Source organism: Argopecten irradians, chromosome 4 (assembly GCF_041381155.1).
Source record: "Argopecten irradians isolate NY chromosome 4, Ai_NY, whole genome shotgun sequence".
Taxonomy (NCBI): domain Eukaryota; kingdom Metazoa; phylum Mollusca; class Bivalvia; order Pectinida; family Pectinidae; genus Argopecten; species Argopecten irradians.
In genome coordinates, this window is record NC_091137.1 from 45,991,176 (window position 1) to 46,012,007 (window position 20,832).

Here is a 20,832-nt window from a genome sequence, read left to right on the forward strand (position 1 = left end):
TAGTGGAAGAATAATCAGCTAAGTATGGAAAAGAAAAGTTATTTCCCTTTGATAAGAGTTATTTCCCTTTAATCAAATCACAGTCCCAAAAATGTTTTAAAAATAGATGTTTGGAAAATATCTTATGGTTTAAGTTGAATAATTATATTGATCAATGTGTTATGAAAGTCACATAATTTTAATCTCATTTATTACAAATTTTCCTTTTAGATTACTCCACAATCTCAGTATAATAAGGTAAACAATTATACTCCAGTATATCTATATATATACACCTGTGTACTAGATATTGTATTTATCTCTGTACTGTACCTGTGGATATATTGTTTCCTTAGTACTATATGACCTACACGGTCCTCAATTCTTCTACTTTCGTTTTTCTGGTACTCCTTAGCAATTCCTTAATGATTAAAATACTATTTAGAATTAGAATATAAAAAAATTCATTAACATCTAGAGAGAAAACAAAATGTTCAAACGTCTTATAAGAATAAAAAAAAAAATTTAAAAAAAAAGTTTAAAAAATTAAATGTCAAATTTCTGCTGTAGATATTTGTATTATATAGACATTGCTTATAGTCAAGGTATCTGCTCAATGGTTACCATGGTAACGATTTGTTGTGTCTTCCTATTTTATGAACGGAGATATTTGTATACATGATCTAGCCAGGAAAAACATGATCATAACCTGCCGCGAGTGAATACAGATGTTAAAGTATACAAGAGATATCGTCAATTAGAACTCTGGGGAATATTGATCAGAGAAATGCTCATATATATAGAAAACATCTCGTCTCTCTATCTGTTAATCCAATTAGCTAACAACCACTGCCTTGTGCGTGAGTGGTAATGACTTTCTCACAACGTTCAGTCATTTACCCAGCTTCCTCTGTATTTGTAAAACATTGCTTTATATAAAAAAATGAATTTTCCTGTTCAAGATCAAATCATTTATTTATTATAGTGTTCCACTTCCATGCTTTCCCCTTAACATCATGAAATTAATAAAAATATATAAAAAAATCCTGAAATACAACATTTCATTAAAGCATAATTCTGAATTGGTTAAGGATTGTCGGTCAGCTATATGACCACTATAGGCTAGTGTACTGACTATGTATATTAACCACTAATTCTGCATGTGTGTGTCTATCTGATCAGCTGTCACTAATTAGGTGACTGTATTACCTCGTTAAGCATTGTGCATGTAAATACTGGTATATCAAATCACTGACGATATTACTTTGATTGCAATCCAGGTAAATACTTCGATTCACAAATCTATTATCACACTGTACATTTCTAATGGATGTTTCGAGATTCGGCCTGAATCTTCTTTGATGCGTTAAGTGTTGGATAAGTGAAATTTCTAAGACATTTGTTATCAAAATGTCTTCTAAATGTATTTTTTAGTGGTCAATGTGTAACGACAATTGAATCTGGAGGGAGAAAAATTTTGTTATAATAATTCTAGCATACCAAATTAAATTCATTCTCAAGAAAGCTGACCAAAAAAACTTATTTTGTTTGTACTATAAGTAGTGCTTTGATGAAAGTTTTCATAGTGGAAAACTGAATAATCTGTTATTTCAATCATGATTTAGAAAGCTAGTGTGTTTAATAAGAAAAGGGAGATAACTCTGTTTGAAATTTATAGCAGAATATTCCAACATAAATGATTATGGCGTTTAAAAATCAGCAGAGGAATGTTAAACTCTTTGATATATGAAATGATATCATTAAGTTCTTTGTTATATTATTTCTATATAAAATACATGTGAAATTAAGAGTTCTATGTATTGTAGTTAGCTCAACAGTGTGTCCATAGAATACCACTTATACCAAGATTTAGCTTTAAAGTCATCTATTGGTTGGGTTGGGGCTACACAGTTTTGTTTATTTGGCTGGTATTACATTCACTATTTATATTAATTGCTTTATCTACAGTTTATGTTTCTGTTGTATATGATTAGAGATATTTTGGCCATTACAGAAGAAATTTTCAATTGTAGTTTTACTTTGATAGAATTTTTACCATTCAATCATTTTGAGTCTGTGAGGTCGGGAATGTATTGAAGAGCATGTTAGGATATGGAAGCTGATAATTAAAGCTCTAGTAGTATCTGAAATAGTATGTAGATATGCTGGTATTGTAAAAATGACAGGTGATATAGAAAATTTGAATTAATAAATCTGAAATAGTATCTAGTGGTAATTCGTCTTTGCATATTACAGAGTTAGCTCCCTTGCAGATAGGTATACATTGTGACATCACTATTTTGTGGGTACAATTCACGTCATTTTCTCCAAAAAGTATGAGGTTACGCTCGCAAACACAATCAATACCTACCCGCAAGGGCAGAAAACTGTAATATGCAAAGTTGGAATTGTAGTAATGACTGATCTAGCTGTGCGGTTGTGTCCAAATTGGAATCCTGTACTACACCCGACCCTTCTGATGATTCTCTCCTTATTCCATGACAGGTGTGGGGTCTACAGGATCATAACTGTATGGTAAAGGACTTCCAGTAAACGCTTGCATTTGGAATGTTTTTTTTTTTCTCCAAATTCTCTCCGAATTTTCTTCTTGTATTTTTGTATCAGATGTTCTTAATTCTATATTTTCCACAGCCTTTTGAAACCTCTTTTTCGTGACTTTCTGTTTGGTAGATGCCGTAAGCTAGCGTTTTGAACACTTTATCTCTGTACCCAGTATATATATTTAACTCTTGTGTACATCTCCTAATTTTTTATGGACAGAAGTTGTTCCGATTATTTCTGTTATTTGTGAAATGACCCTTTTGTTCCTGCATCTAGTTTTAATGTCATGTTGGAAAGAAAATATCCTATAAACCTAGTTTCTTAGTTGAGTTCCCTCCCTTTGGTCAGCTAGGCCGTTTTGCTTTTTCTCTCTCTCTCTAAATTATCACTAAAATTATTTTCATTCTTGAACAAAAAATATCCTGACTGGAGGCCCTGTGCCATAGAGTCCATGTATTTAGTATATATATATAATCTACACATACCTACATCATGCATGCTAGTGACAATGGATATTTATGTGGCATTTTTCAAACAAATTTATTCAATACATTCATTTTCTCATATTTTCACATCATTTCATATTTTTTTTTTTTTATTTCTTGTTAAATTGTCATTTTTTCATTAAATTTAAGTTGTAATATCACACATGTAATTTTAAGATATTTATTTCGCAGAGTTTTCTTTACACCTGTAAATTAGTCAATTAGACATGCTATTTAACGAGCTGTCAAACACAGAATAATGCTGTAGAGTTTTGATGTATTGTATGTTTTAAACAAGACCATCCCAACTAACATTTGTCCATTTTAATATTTGACCGCTGGTGTGCATTATCATGACAAGAGCATGACACAGCAGAATATTTTACCCACAACAAAACAGCATATGGAAACGCGAGCCCAATCAGCATAGCCTGTTGGACATATTGAATTGATAAAATTCCCTCATACTTTAAAAGAGCATACTTTAGTGTTAACTGCAGCTAGTGGCATATATGTTGTACTTAACTGAAACCTTCTTAAAAAGTTGACAAGATTTAAACCAGTTAAAGGTTAAGCACTTTAGTCCAGAAATGAGTAAATGTCAAATGACTCTAGTGAGTGGGAGCGCTCTTTTATCAAGTCCTGCAGACCTGAGATTTTTACTGTTAAATGCCACAGAAACTACTACCCTTGTGGGGCCATTGGATGGCGAATCGCGAGTAATTTTCACTTCTTCATAGCAACTAATATGGCTTTAGTATGTGTCATTTTCATGATTTCAGGAAACAAGTTCTTGTCAGAGAACATGTACTGATACGAAATGTCAGGTGACCTTTTAGTTCTGATGGTAGCAGCTCAGACCATCATGCGATGGTACTGACTTATTCATTAAATCAATTTCGCTAATCTGTAATACAGGATTATGATTGACTTTTAGTGGGTAGTATGGCTAACTTAAAAATAAAACCAATTTTCACAAAACAAAAAAAATTGTCGATGAGATCTGTCGAGAATAAAATCAAACATGACCAACATAAAATCACCACTGTGTCTTAAGATTCAAGCTTAAACAGCTCAGGGAGTTTTATCTTAAAATTATTTAATACAGATGAATCTTGCATCACCATCAACTTTCTAACCATTTAATGGAGGCTATTTCTGTGAATATTTTCGTTTTTTGAACATCATTTTTAGGTCCACTCTAGCCAGGAATGTTTGCATGATAACTGCATGCTGCTTTTGTAAGACATATCCGACTATGTAATATTAATTATTCATATAGTAAAACCATGACAACTGAAGCATTATTAATAGTTCAAAAAACTGTACATAGTACATTAAAAGTTGAGATTTCAATTCAGAGAAGAGAAGAAACTTTATAAGAGTATGAATAAAAAAAATTTAATAGAAAGATTTAAATAGGCTTAATGCAATGTATTTTCTTGTTTGAAATATTGAAGAATGGAGAAGATTTAAATAGGCTTAATGCAATGTATTTTCTTGTTTGAAATATTGAAGAATGGAGAAGATGACTTGTTTTCCTTTATTGTTTATTTTATGACTACATTACTAACGGTTTGTTTATTTATTTACAGCTGTCGAAACTACATCAGCTGTCGCTAGGTCAGGCTATACCTTTAATTCCACAGTCACAAACGATACTACCAGGTATGTATAAATGATTTCAAAATACTCTTATAAGTTATAGCTTACAAAATATTTCAAAATTTACTTACAAAATATTTCAAAATTTACTTACAAAATATTTCAAAATTTTGTAAGCGTGTTATTCATAAGAAATTCAATATCAAAACTGATGCATCACATTGGTAATAGGATGAAAAATGATAAACTTATGGCACTGAGGCTAACCTTAAGAAATGGATGACAAATAGCCATATTTCATATTTTATAATTGCAATTTCTTTAATTAGAATGTATTTGATATATCTTTATCTCAGCTTTTAAGCTCACCTCTCAAAGGGAGACAACTTATGGATTCATTGGCCACTGATTAAGGTTTTTGTGCAAGTGTTGAAATGTTAGCATCTTTAAAAATTGACATTTGATCTTGCAGTGATTTAAGTGTTGCCCATGATATTGACAACCATTTTAGGGAGAGAAGTGAGGAGTTTGAGAAAAAGATATCCAAGAGCCCATATTGCAAAATTGTTTAGCTCTTATTAGTTAAAGCAGCAAGAAGCAAGCTTTGCTACTTTCAAACCTCTCTTTCTTATTTAAATATAATTATTGTTCTAAAGATACTTTAGAAAATTATTTCAAGGAAAGATGGATTATAATAGAAAAATAAGCTACATTAATCTCTGTAAAAATATAAATTATTTGTAATCTATAACACTGATTTTGTACAACAGATCACCGGATGATACCCGCCATGACGGCACCAGGTATCCCAGCGATGGCGTATCAGCGACCAAACAACACGGCCATTCCAAATAGCCACCACCAACAACAGTCACACGAGATGGCAATTCCAAACGACCTGATTGGCTGCATCATCGGCCGAGGTGGACAGAAGATTAACGAAATCAGGTACAACGTCAGGTTCACATTTCATACTGAAGTTTGATGAAATATAAACTTAATTAATTTTACGTCGATTGTGAGAGACAAGTTATACAACTTATATATCACTAAGAGGGATCTAAAAGTGGGAGGAAATCGGAGTGCCCGAAACTCATGTATGTTTCATAGTATGTTGATAGCTGAAACCCAGGAGTGGATAATTACATGGAAAATCATTGAATCCAGCCCTTTATATTAATTAGGGCAAAGATAAACCCTACAAGAATGGGGGATATATAATGTTTATAAGTCTACATCATATTAAGCAGGGTTTTTGGTGTGGTCAAAGTTCAAGATAAGTTAGGCTGCATATTCTTAATCCTAATGGCATCTTTTTCCCATAGACAAATGTCAGGAGCTATTATCAAGATCTCGAACGCAGAAGACGGTGCAGCGGACAGGAAGGTGACAATCACCGGCACCCCGGAGACAATCGGCCTGGCTCAGTACCTCATCAATACCAGGTGTGTATATCACCAACAGGTTCAGCAGCATCAGCTTTACTACTGACTTAAGGCCGGCCTAATGTAGCATGGTCGTCGCGGCTGACACATTAATGCTCTTATTGTACATTTTGTGCCACCAGTGTTTATTAATACGGTTATTTTTTTCTGTATTTTCTTTTTGTCTTTTAACAATAATTCAATTGTATAATTGTAGAATTAGAAAAAAAAATGTGTTTTTTTTATTTTACTAATTAATGGTAACTTATCCCTCACCTCTTTGTCTACTTTCTCTACTTTCATGCCCTCACTCGTTACTACTTGCACATGTCTTCTGTTTTTTCTATGCGTCTTCTTTTTACTTCACCAGAACATGTGTCTTTTATGTCATCTGTACATCTCTTCTTTTTAGTCCATCAGCACATGTGTCTTTTTTTCTTCACCAGCACATGTGTCTTCTACCTGCACACCTGTCTTCTGTAAGAACATCAATACATGTGTCTTCTGCTTAGTTCAATAATTAACACATACTCTCTATACCTTCTATTTACTTCATCAGCACATGTGTCTTTTGTAAAATTCATCAGCACATGTGTCTTTTGTAAAATTCATCAGCACATGTGTCTTTTGTAAAGTTCATCAGCACATATGTCTTTTGTTAACTTCATCAGCACATGTGTCTTTTGTAAAATTCATCAGCACATGTGTCTTTTGTAAACTTCATCAGCACATGTGTCCTTTGTAAACTTCATCAGCACATGTGACCTTTGTAAACTTCATCAGCACATGTGTCTTTTTGTAAAGTTCATGAGCACATGCGTCTTTTTGTAAAGTTCATAAACACATGTGTCTTTTTGTAAAGTTCATGAGCACATGCGTCTTCTATTATGTGTCTTCTTCTAATTACATTTCCTCCTTCTATCTTTCCCGTACTTTTAATTCGTGATCCAGCATGTCCTCAATGTTATAATCAACCTTATATGTTGTTTACACACACACACCTACACATGTCTTCTCACCTGTCAAACACCTGTGTGTTTGTCCCACTTGTAACTAAACAGAACACACGTGTAATTAATCCTTACTGTAAGATGTTTTCACATATACCCAAGCACAGGTGTATCAAATTGGTCAGTACTCATATGTCATGTATTCGTCTTTCACATCTGTCTATTTGATTTTCCGATGTAAGAAAAAAAATGCAAAAAAGTGTTTCTAGTTATGCAAATCTTCCAAAAGTTCTGTCTTAAACATTATATAAATACAAAATGTGAGCCTCCTGAATTATCAGTTTGAAGTGTTCCTTTCCTTGAAACGGAGTAGTTCTGTAGCATATTCAGGGGCCAATGACTGTTATTCTAAACGATTTTGTAGTTAAAAACCGGAACAATTGCTGAATAACAAATACTGATCTGCCTTTACCCCTAGAGTTAATAATTCATTGTTTTGTTATTTTTTCTGGTGTTCGGGACATTTTTGCACATTTATATATGCACTATCCGTAAATAAGTCGCACAAAACGTCAACCTTATTGAATAATAAAGCTGATGAAAATGAAATCAAAATTTTTCTCTTAGAATATAAGATTGGGGTATAATCAAAGTACAGTTATTTTTATGCATGTGATAAATCATAAACAATTGTTTTTGTTATTGACATTTATTAAAAGATCTATGCATTTTGTTGTCTTTGTTCATAAACCAAGCTTAGGGTTTAGATAATGATAGATGCAAGTTAAACAACACACGCTTAAGCCAGTAATAAAATTAAGTATAATGTTATCTATTTATTTATTTTGATAGTAAGTTATTTGCCATATATTATTTATTTTTGTCATTCAATAGACAATAAAAACATTTTGTACTTAATTTACCAAAATGGTACAATAAAAGATATAGGTTGTGGTTTAAAAAAAATTGAAATGCTATCTATCAATATTCTAATGCTAATCAATAAATTAATATTTATAATCAATATTTTAACTGCTTTTAATGTTTTACAACTGTATATACTCCTTAACCATTTTTTTTTTAATTAATGAATTTGTAAATAATGTTAGATTCCATTTCTTCTCGACTTCTGTGCATTATAACATATCATTTGACTATTGGGAGTGAAGTCATTGCATTCACCCCTGTAATTTCATAATGGACTGGTCTAGTCTTTGATTTAGAAGAGCCTAAATGTGTTTTCAGGTGTGATTACCGGTATGTTTATAAGAAACATTTACATAATTATATGATAATGAGGACATGATTGTTAAGTTAAAAATTAAAATATTGAAATAAAAAAAAATTCTACGATAACATTGATAAAAATTATGAATACCTAATTCTGATTTCCAATGCTTCTTGTAAATACCATATACAATTTTGTGAAGATTGCGATATTTTCTACTTAGAATGTCACCACATAAATTTGCCAATTTATTCATGAATATAAAATACCCACTTGAGCACTCTCACTGCACTTTAAAACATTTTGATTTTACTTGTATATTGATATTTTTTATTCTAATACTTAATACCTGCAATGTTAGTGTATTTCTATATCACATATTTTTCATTTATTTATTTTCTATTCTAACAAAGGTGCAATGTCATTTTATGCACACTACATGGAAATACGTTCAGCATTTTAACAACAGCACCATTTTGCTTTATGTGGATAAATTGGAATGGCATTCATTTTTGTGGCTTTCTGTTGATTGATTTACTTAACTAATCAAAATACTTATGAATGCCTAAACATACATTCTTATTCCAGCAAACTATCAGGGCAACTTCATTAAACTCAAATTGCCACTTCCATCTCATTTTGATATGATCTGGAAAGGAACCATAACTGCACAATTAAATCATTATGAGAGTAGATAATAAAGTGGGCAGATTCTGGATAGATAGAAGCAGATTCCAATGGAGTTAACCCCCTTTCACTGCCCTCTCCTCTCTTGCTTGACTTCCTTTCATGCTTTCTAATGCTGTCTCCTCCTGTTTCCAATGCACTAATATTTTAGGGCGATAACTTTCGAAGTTAAAATGATTATTTTATGTCTATCAGACAGATATCGTTGTATGCAACTTGTTATCTTATTTTCAGACTGTTATTGTGTGTTAAGAGATTTGGAAGAATTAAATAAAATTTAAAGCAATGTGTTGAATTCTTCTTTATTCTTTCATTTTGAAATCATCTTTTCCATCACCCATTTTGTATTTTCTCACCTTCGTAAAAATTATACTTTAATTCTTTTCTGGATTACAGTATCTTACAAGATATTAAAAGAATCTACACAAAAAAAATCAATTTGCTAGTTTTTCGTGAATAAATCTGATAAAATTTTTAAATAAAAGCTCAATATTAATGTTCTTTGCTTTATAATGCTTCAGCTACCTGGTAATCTCACCAAATGCTTTTTAAGTCACAACGCTGTATATGGGTTTCACTAACCTGGGAAGTTCACATCTCTCCATCTTCAACAGTAGACCCACAATCGCCTTCATTATAAAGATATTTTTTTCTGCACATTTCCCCACTGTTCACAAATTTCACTTCACGATCGTTCACACACGTTCTGATCAACTCTATGTTGGTGTGTTTCGTTACCATCCTGTATCGTCTGTTGTTTTTCAGAATGACGTAGTCACATTGTCCTTTTAGATGCTTATATATGTTGTATTTGAGTTTTTTATCCAACATCACTTGATATACATTATTATAGGTGTATTCCTCAATTTTTTTACGTTCAACAAACCAATATATATATTTAACACTTGTTATATATAATTTTGGCATTAACTAACGATGTAAAATGAGTCAAACAAGAAACACCAAAGCATGCATACAATTTATTTTAAAATCAGTAAATGTAATTTTTCCGAAGTCATTTCCCATTATTTTCCCTTTTCAGTTTTCCTTCAACAATTTTTTTTTCAATTATTCCAAACCAAATTGACAAAAAAACTTTTGGAAAAAAATCAAAGATAAATTTTTTTACGTAAAACCCTTTTTTGGATATTTTCCTGTGACCTTCACCCTACCAAACCTAACCCATAATGCATGTTGACGGACGTTGCATGACTACGGTGTTTCTTGTTTCCGACATTTGTTAACTGTGCCTTTGTTACCAGCGTAGAAACATTATTTGCCTGGTATGTGGATTGTTAATTCCAAATCTAATACTTTTTCCCTCCCTTTTTTTTTCTCTGCAGCATGGAAATGCATAAGAATTTGACCCTTGACCCGACAACCTCGACCCCTACATCTTCTGCAACCTTGACCTCTGTTCAGTCCCATCATGCTCCCTTGGCAATTCCGCTGAATCAGCTAGCCATGAAGCCGATGCCTTTACTCGGACTAAACATTGGGATGATGGACTCTGCTGCTGCGGCAGCTGCTGCCAGTCAGAAAAATTTCACAGCCAAAATGCGGGTTGGGGTCGCCACCAATGCTTTGAGGGGCGACAGAATGAAATTCGCTCCGTACTAACCTCAGATAGTTGTCATTGGTGTAGCACCTTAGAGTCTCCAGCCATTCTGGCTCGGAACTATCGTCTGGCCAGCCACAAAAATGTCGTGACCGAATATTAATACCATCCGTTGTGATGTTATAGAAATATTTATATAAAATATATATATATATCTTGACATGTCTCAGTGGCAGTTACCATAGCAACAGTGGTTTTTGGAGGCAACACGTCATATTTTACTCAGAAGAAAGTCCATGTAGTAGTCATAATGCCCTTAACATCCCAGAAACTGTCTCAAAGTTCACAAGTGGAGCATTGTGATAGTTCCAGCTCAATTTTCTCACACAATATTTTTTTTGTTTTGATTTGTTGTATTTTACCCAATCCCAAGGTCCCATACCATTAATGTGTAGTTATCACATACACCTGTATTCCCAAACTGTGATATAGGGGAAAATATGTTTTTCCCTTTTTTCCTTTTTTTTTTTTTTTTTTTGAGGAGGCCTATAAATCAGCCACCATTAGGATCATTCCTCATAAAAATTCTCTAATTTTCAGGCAACAAAATAATCAAGTATACCGATTTTATCACATTTTATGTCGTGAACTGTTCCATATTGGATATGATTCTTGTTTTTATAGAAATATTTTATCAACTGAAATACTTTGTACCAATAGAATTATGTGTAAAAGATCCGTTTTTAAAATTTCTGTTATATTCATATATTTGTATATTTCCAATCAGTTATAACTTTTATCACGCTGATCAGTGAATATGATAGTTATATGGTTTTTTTAAAGTCAAGAAGAGGTTCTTATTGGCAAATTTGTAAATAAAATAAAAAAAAAGTATGAAAAAAATAATTGAAAAAAAAAATATCCAATCATGATGACTGTAACATATCAACCAATAGGACCTCCTCTTAGTTATTCCCCTTGGCACCTGTGACTACAATATGGACTTTTTGTCGAGAAATGTACATGTACTTACAAATTATATATGATCCTTGTTAAAAATATAATTTGTATCATAATTCCTTATTGTTTGTTATTTAGAAATTTATTCAAAATTTTGAATTAAGTATAACTATGAGATGATTTATCCTCATTCTTTTTTTTTTTTTCTTCTTGCGTTTTATTTTGTATATCTGTCATTTTGTAAAATGTTATTGAAATTATGAAAACTCCACTGAGATAGTCTGTATTTTTTGGAGCCAAAGAGAATTTCACAGTGATGATAATTATTAATTAGTTCTTATTGTTAAAGACATGCGTTAATTAGTTTAATATATATCGTCACTCCAAGTATATTTTTGTTTAATTCTGTGTCAAGCAGATTTTATAGATAGTGATTTCTCAGTATTAATTTGGTTTTGTAGATAATTTATAATAATAATGACAGTATGGTGCAGTTATGGTATCCTAAGTGAGTTAATTAACGAGTAAGTGATAGTTATTGTGTAAATGGTTAAAACAAACTACTTTTGTTGTGATTTTGGAGATATCAACAAAGTGTATAATTTTCTAGTATAGCCCATGTGATGACATTCCGAGTACATATCGATTTCTCCCATCCCCAACAGGGTACTTAGCTCTTTAGAGGCTTGTACTGTTTCTAGATGTACTGTTTTTGCCAATAGTTGTCTTTTGGGGGAGTATAAAGTCAAAGCCATGTCTGTTGCGAGAAATCTGCCTTTCATTAATTGATCTTTAATCTACATTTAAAATAAATAATTAGAAACACATATTTCTTAAAAAAAAAAAATATTTTTTTTTTTGAAAATCTCAAAGAAAATATGTCATCCCATGTTTACTGCAATCTTCAAAATTATGCCGGAATTCTTTTACAAAAAGTGCGATTTTAGGATATTGATAGACCCTTATTTTACTGGCTTATCAAATCTGAAATTGAAAAATCGTGCTTTTGAAAATGCAATATTTCATCAACTTGAATTAATGTTTTGTTTGTTGTAAAATGGGTTTTGAATTGATAGAGTTTGTGTTTCATGTTGTGCGGTGTGGCAAAGAATGCTAACAAATGAAAGATGAAATGTCTCTGACAGCGCACATAGCTTTGACTTAATTCCTCCATCTGGCATGTCTATATACTTACATACATATATATATATATACACGTGTATCCATAGTGTGTCAGTGTACATTTGTAGTTATCAAGGTCCCAAGTCATTAGATTGCAATATGTACTGCCCTCGTAATTTGTTTTTAATTTTATTTTTTTTCCATGAAATATATGTGTATGTATATATATAGAAATTATATACAGCATATAGATATATAATATATATATATATATGATACTATTTGTTCCTTGAAGATCATACCTCTGAAAATTAATTGATTTTAAATACAGCTATAATCCTTTACAATCGTAGTCCTCATTAGCATAATTTATGTTTTGCAATATAGATAAGTTTGCAATATTACAATTTTGACGAATGTGAAGTGTTAATTTTTTTTCCCGTATATTATGTAAGAAAGTACTGTGAGGTTTTAGAGTTTGTGTTTGCCCTAATACTTACCAAGTTATTTGAAAGCTTTATATTGCTGATATATTTTCACCTTGAAATTTTCTCTTTTGATTTTTGTCATTGAATATGCTGTCTCATTTACAATGAATACTACTACTGAATTTTTGTACTCATTCAGTCACCTTTAAAATCTAGGCGTAAATTCTAGGCAGGATTTACTCTGCTTATAAATTTTAATGCTACGTGCTTTAAAATGCTGTCATAATTTTTGTCGTCCACTCGGATATTGTTTATAGAAGATCGGTCATGCACACAGTTTACTAATGTGTTATCTACCCACTTGGTTACTTTTTAGGATCACGACGGAGATGTGTGGATTGGGAATTCGCTAGAAATTGCTATGAGGACCCTGTTATCGTGATATTGACCTTCAAACTCGGCTCTACCGTATCACTTCATTATAGAGAGTTCTCTGTGACCTTGACCTTGGTGCAGTGCCCTTTGACCTCTTCCGCCTAGAGGTCAAATCAAGTATGAAGCAACTTCCATGTATCCATGTATTTTTCCCTTAAAAATGTTTCAATGTGGTGTAAATATTTCTATATCTATAATTTATAAAAAAAGAAAACTTTTAATGCATCTTTACTTAAACTGATATGATTATTGTAATAGTGCTATAATGATTTAAACACCAATTGAACATTGCCAGATCCGGTATATTATAAGACATTTGGCAATCGAAACTGGAAGTGATATTATAGGTCATGTGACCTCACAAAGAACTCTCTATAAGACACCGTTTTTATAGCACTTTTAGTGGCAGGGTTTGATCATGTATACACTCAAGCGATTCATTTTTATCTGAGCTTCTCATATATACTGTGTGTTTTTACTATATATAGCTAGCTACAGTGTGAAGTGAACTTGTTGGACTGTTTGTGACCTGCTGTCTTATCAATTGTCATTATCCATGCATATTATGTTAGCTGTCAACCTCTTTCTGGAATAGTCCATTCCTAGGTAGGGGTGTAGTTGTCCCTATAACTGATCGGTATATGCCCTGTGTCGACTAGTCCATTCTTAGGTTAGGGTGTAGTTGTCCCACTATCTGTTAACAAAGATCTAGTCTTAAGTTTCTATCCATTGTTTCTGATAACGTTGTTCTCAGAACATTTTAAAAACGGTGGTTTGTAGTTAATTTCTGCCAACTGTCCCTTTAGATTGTCTCTGTCGACCCCTGTTCTTGCCTATGTGATGTAATCAATGCCTGGGTTTTTTAGGATCTATGCATATTCGCATCACATTTTCACACATACCTTGTCACATGGATATATACCTCAAAATTCTAGTCAATTTCACAAGGAATACCAGAATTGTCCCCCTTTAATCTTACATTGGATCTCCATTAGCTTTATCGTCGTGCTCAATGTCATATATTTTTGTTATCACAGTTGATAATTTATAATTCTTGCCAAAAACTTTTATTTTTACTTCTATTCAGCTCAACCAAATGTTTTCCTAAGACTTTCACTTGTTAAAAAAAATTGTGTTTCCATCACTTAAGTTATTAAGGGCCTTAACGGTTTATTTATTAAAAATTAATTAACACTGCTGTTAATTTGTAGCACTGTAAGTAATATCCTAAATATGATTTAACACTAAAAGAAATGGCAATTAATACCTGGTATAATTAAATAAATTTTATGTCTTTGGCATTTGCCGATGTTTGTAAATATTTGAATTAAGAAAGTGAGAGAGAATTATATATATATTTAGACAAATCTAAAATAAGTGGTTAGCACTACGCTGTTTTGACATCATTTGATCTTTTTTGTTGCCACAATATTGAGAATTTGGGATAAATGCATAAATCATTTTGTTATTCTGTAAAATGTTTGAACAGCCACAATATTCATGTCAAAGGTAGTCATATAGAGGCCAATTGCATGCAAAGTAAAATAATGAGAGAAATGCTACAAAATGTTACTTGCCCGAAACACAAAATATATGTTAATATCTACAGACACGACCAACCTTTTTCTGTCGATCCTGTAAATACCAATGAGGCTGAATGTGGTGTGCCGAAAATTCACCTTAAATTGCTAGCAGTTGTTAGATACGTATTTGTGGTAATACAAAATACAGCTCCTGTACAAATGTACCCTTGTGATATGTATAATCGCCCGATGGTAAAACTATTCAGTTAGGGCATCTACGCAAACCAAATTTTCCATCTAGAGCCAGTTTCCTGTATACATGATCAAGCCAACTTTCATTGGTTAGTTTCAAAACCAGGTGATCTCATTTGCATATTCCCAGGCAAAAAGGAGAAGTTGTGTACAATCTTAATGTACATCTGTTTAAAGCATGACCGATGTTAGGTAAAAGCTCAGGGTACACTGTTGTTATGGTTTGTTTGTTTTATTTGCAGGTATACATACATAATTGATCTTATTCTTCTTTTCGTATTATAGATATTTTCAAATTTACTTTTTTCTTTCATTTTCTTTTTCATCTTGATTCCAAAGGGTGCTAAATAGAGAAAAAAAACTGTTTATAATGCTTAGTGAACATGATGGTCAGTTTCAATTTTAATCTATATTTGAAACGTTCATGAAGGTAGCTACAAATATCTTTGAATATTTTTTTTTCAATTTTGTCATATGCAGAAATTCTCTTAATTACAGTAGTGTAGGGCCAGATTTATTGTTTAAACAAACAAGGTATGTCACTTGTTCTCCAAATCTAACCTCATAAAAATTATTAGCCAAAATATTTGTATTTGTCCTATAATTAAAGTGTATTTGTTACATTAGATTAAACGTTTTGTATGATTTCCTGCCAAGAAAATACTTCGATTAAAAATACTCGTTTAGGGGCTCTAGCATAGGAAAACTATTCATTATCACTTGATTTTTTCATTATATTAAAAATGTATAAAAAGAAAATAAAAATTCAAATTAACCATAGATTAGTGTAGCAGAGGTAAATTCTAGCATTGTGAGAGAATTGCTTTTAGTTTGAATGAGAAACCCTGTGTGGAGCCCCACTGTGAGAATCCACAATATACATATCAAAGATGAGAGGCATGCACCTATTTACAGTTCTTAGGACAATGAATAAACATCATTTTATTGTTAAAATGATGATGACCGTGTTCAGTAATACTTTTGTAAACAATCGGTTCAGCATATTACTTTCGTTTTTTGTTATTGTTATAAGCCATGAGGGATGTAAAAAAAAAACGAGGTTGAGAAAATTATTGTATTGTTGTGCTGTCTACAGAGTGTGTCTCATGTGATTGGCGAAGTGCAAACTCTATTTCATATTATGACTTCATTCATGATCACATGTGCGTTTGTGTTTGAGACATCATAGTCACAGAAACGTTTTGCATTTGTGGCATTTCTTTAAACTGATTTACTTGTTGAGGCAAGCTCCTGATGGACTGAGATCATTGTGATTTGTAGTCAGACATGCCGATAAGTATGTCTTCTTTGTCAGATGATACAGAACTTTGTGAGGTAAACATGTACAGCCATGTGAGAGTGGTTGATTATTTGTAACTCTAAATATTGTCAATCTTTGGGTGTAGACAGCAGTCGATTAGTCATGATGCAAACTTCTGCATCCTTCTTTTTCACCCAGGATCGTGTTAGATAGGACATGGACATTAGACTGTACTTGTAGTGCTTTTTATGGAAGTACATGTTGTATGGCTGTCTCAAAAGATTTCCGTATCTTCTGATAAAGGACTGTTCTTGTTGTGGAGATGGTGTTGGAGAAACCTATTTTAAGGGAAACCTCGCAGCAACTAACTGTGAGCAATCATGTATTACTTGATAAATCGTAACTCTTACAGTGATCTACTGTATATATATGTAGGTATTCCAGTATTGGCTGGACTCTTCATTTAAGGTTTCTCCATATTCATGTCCAGGACAATGACTCATTTTGCCTAGATATGGCACTAGTTGTTTTATCATATTTTATATTTAATTTTGAGGGTTTTTTGTCATACAATTGTAATGTATTAATGATTGATTTGTTGACAATGGAAAGTTTAAAAAGATTTTTTTTCTTTTCACTATCGTCACTTAAATAAATATGATGGTTGTAATTTAAATATATATACATTTATTATAATATTTTTGATAGCCTCTCACCCCTAGTGTTTGGAAATGGTATGAACCAAACAATGAAGAGACTAGTCTATTATCACTGGTAGGGGTGACAGGTCATCAGGAACTGTTGCAGGCCACAAAGAGTGGAGCATGAGTGTTGGATATATAGTCTGTGTCGCCATGGCGACAGTCAATCTTGTACAAGCTGTATAAAAGTGTTGCCAAACTCATGAGAAAATATTAATAAAGATTTGGATTATTTAATTTATACAGATGTGTTTGTGTTTTGTGAAATTTCAACATATATATAATTATATTCTTGAGTTGGAGAGGAATTATAGGTAAAAAAAAATGCATACAAAATACTAATTTTTGAGCAATCCAAGATGGTTGCCAAAGTAACTGAAGACATTATTACAAATCAAGGAATAAAAGGTAACAACTGAAATGATTCTTTCTGGAATAACAGGACTTTATTGATCTTCTGTTGCCAATAAGATATGAAAACTACAACAATGGGAAAGACATTAACTTTAGATACAACAACACAGTTATAAGGAACCGCTGGTGATCAACAAAATTGCATCATTTACTATAAGCATATCAGGATAGTTTATTACACACTTATTAAAGACATCTTATAGGAACTTTGATGAGGAATGAAAATAACCATGTTATAACCATGGATTTGTTGTAATCGTGTTTTTACAAAGGCGCTTTACTGTATACGAAAAGTCATTACCTTACCCGCCATGATTAGAGCCCAGGACCTTACAAAATAATAACAATGGGGCTGCTTATTAGGAAACCAAAATGCAAGTTGTGGACAAAAAAAATCATCCATATTTTCATATATTTTTTTCTTTTTGTGCTGGTTGAACAGTAACTTGTTAGTAAAGTGATGTAAGCACACATAATTGCATGGTGATTTATATGTGAAAGACTCCCAACTTCATATAATATAGGATACAATGCCGATGTTATTCCGTCTTTGCATATTAAAGAGTTAGCTCCCTTGCGGGTAGGTATCCATTGTGACATTATTATTTTGTGAGCGCAATTCACGTTGTTTTCTCAAAAAAGTATGACGTTGCGCTCGTAAACACATGACGTCACAATCAATACCTACCCGCAAGGGCACATAACTCTGTAATATGCAAATACAGAATAAGCATCACTCTGGTAAAACATCATTTTCATGGAATTGAGGGCGTTTATGTAATTTCAACTACTCCGGTAGAGGGGCTGGGCGCTTATTATGGTGATTATGGTACATTTTGCAGGGCGAAAAAGGTTTTAAAGAAGAGAACAAATGATTTATACCAATGTTACAATCATAGAATAGTGATCAATCTTAGTGTGTCAAGTAATTACACTTACACAATTTTGAAAGGACAGGACAACTTAATTTCTCAAACACAGGAACCCACTGTTTTTTTGGCCAAACAGATAATAATGACAAATAAAAATTATATTTGAAGATTGGCCACTGAATGAATAATGAATTTAAAAAACGACTCACTAAATGTAACAGATGTACTACCAGTCATCATAAAATCATTCTTAAAGTGGGGGGGGGGGGTATGTGCTGCAAGTATAAAACAGATCAGAATATTGAAGTTCAATATTATTACAGAAAACGAAAAGAACAAGTATCCGGAGGGATAAAAAAATCTTGCCGCCTACCAATAAAGTGATCTTTTCTTCTTTTTTTTTCACTTTTCGCTATTCTTTTAAAAACTAATAATTATTTTTTTTAACTTTCTGATTGGCTGATACTTTTTCTTCATATACTATGAAGATAAAATCCGAGAATGGCGCGGAAACCCCACGTTATCATGACGTCACAATAGAGACGTCGACGTTGCGTATTGATTTAGATAAAAATAATCCTTTGGAAAATCAATGGTATCGTACGCTTAAACGTATTTTTTTGTTATCATGTAGTCTGAAAATTTAAATATAAGCATTGATGTAACTATTTTTTAATTTCATGGTTATGAAATAAATTGTGTTTGCAAAATTTTGTGAGAATCCGTTACGCGCATTCACACAGTTTGCATACACAATTTCTTTCATACCCCGATGAAGTTGAAAAATAGTCACATCAATGCTTGATTAAATACACATCAAGACACTTCGCATAAAGTCACATACCTCTGTTCTTAAAGGCCCACTACCTTTCCGGAGCAAAACATACAGGTTTCTTTAAAACATACATGATGCTCCAACGCTGACAAATGATATTTTTTCTCTTATCAAAACAGAAGCAGACGAATGAGTATTTTTTTCTTCGGTTACAAAAATTACTTATTTTACACAATTTCCACCATTGAAAAGTTTGAGCTTCTTATTTACTTCAAGATAAAAATATTAAAAATAATTAATTGCATCCTGAAAAAAAATCCGAAGCACTATGTCATATATGGAATGAAGTACTGATTGCGCATGCATGAAAACTTTCGATTTCCGTGAAAATATCACGTGACGTGATCGATGTAGGCTATATGCTATATATACGAAACGCTTCGGTAATTGTTGAGACCCGATCGAATTTGCACGTGAAAATACAAAAGGTGTAGGCCTATACACAGGGACCTGGCACGAATTTCTAACCATCAGTATATATATATATGCATTATGTATCAATTATTATACACTTTACTATAGTAAAATATGCGTCACTGATATATGTAGAGTCCGTTTATTAGATAAAAATTAAGAAAAATATTTGTCCGTTTTTCTCTAACGTAGAGTTCATACCCAAATTAATTAAAATTAGATTGAGTTCATACCCTTGATACTATAACATGTACATATATATATACTACTTTTGGTTAGATATTTGTGCCAGGTCCCTGTGGACATAATTACGACTGCTTCAAGACGGCAGGTATGTTTACAAGACGATTATCTGCACGGAATAATGTCAAAATACACGTCTTTCATCTTTATTCTAGGTCATTAGTACAATGTTCGATCATTATAAATGTTTGGGATTGCAAAAAAAGAATGAAAAGTTACGCATATTGGGCTTTTCCCCGGAGGTGCCGGATATCATCATTCGCCTTGGAAATGTTGTCGTTTGCTCCACGACATGGCATTCTAAATATTCACCACTTTGTCCAGAAATTATAAAAGGTAAGTTCGATATCGAGTATTAAATTTTACTGTAGTTCATGATGCCAATGACACACCAACTTCGAAGTTGAAGATGCACGTGACACATATAACATAAACGTCAGTCACGAAACATAAGATGGTCCACATTTGCCTGACATACGACACACGTGGGTGAAACTAACAAGAGGCCTAGAAGGCCTGTATCGCTTACCTGGCTTGTAATTTAAACATATGAGCTCTGAAAACAGGATCATTGGATTTTAAAGAACTACTCTTTCTGCTCCGGGGGATCATCCGGAGAAATTGCAGTATTTACTCCATTAGATCCGGATGTGGAAACATCCGAAGGTTTCTATGGGGCTTTCCTCTTCGTCAGACATATTTAGCCTAGCAGACGACAAATTTCTACAAGCGCATGCGATTTCTTTTTCCACAACATTACAGATACAAGTTTTTTGGAAAATAACTATAATTTTGTTCTTGTTTTCTTGAATATTTTGATATTTTTATTTCATTTGTTTCCAGGGATTTTGTCTTCATATTTTTACATTTCATCTTGTACCGTCGTTATCACAC

At 32.5% G+C, this 20,832-nt stretch overlaps 1 protein-coding gene across 1 annotated transcript in view; it reads left to right on the forward strand.

The window, feature by feature from the left end:
- The window catches only part of LOC138321833 (poly(rC)-binding protein 3-like), a 223,302-nt gene extending 205,901 nt beyond the window's left edge, over positions 1-17,401 (forward strand). Inside the window, exons 15-20 of the mRNA XM_069265822.1 lie at positions 211-237; positions 2,485-2,514; positions 4,622-4,694; positions 5,402-5,579; positions 5,957-6,076; positions 10,264-17,401. Coding sequence (XP_069121923.1) covers positions 211-237; positions 2,485-2,514; positions 4,622-4,694; positions 5,402-5,579; positions 5,957-6,076; positions 10,264-10,540 — 705 coding nt within the window. The 3' untranslated portion in view covers positions 10,541-17,401. The remainder of the gene's footprint in view (positions 1-210; positions 238-2,484; positions 2,515-4,621; positions 4,695-5,401; positions 5,580-5,956; positions 6,077-10,263) is intronic.
- The last annotated feature ends 3,431 nt before the right edge of the window (positions 17,402-20,832 follow it).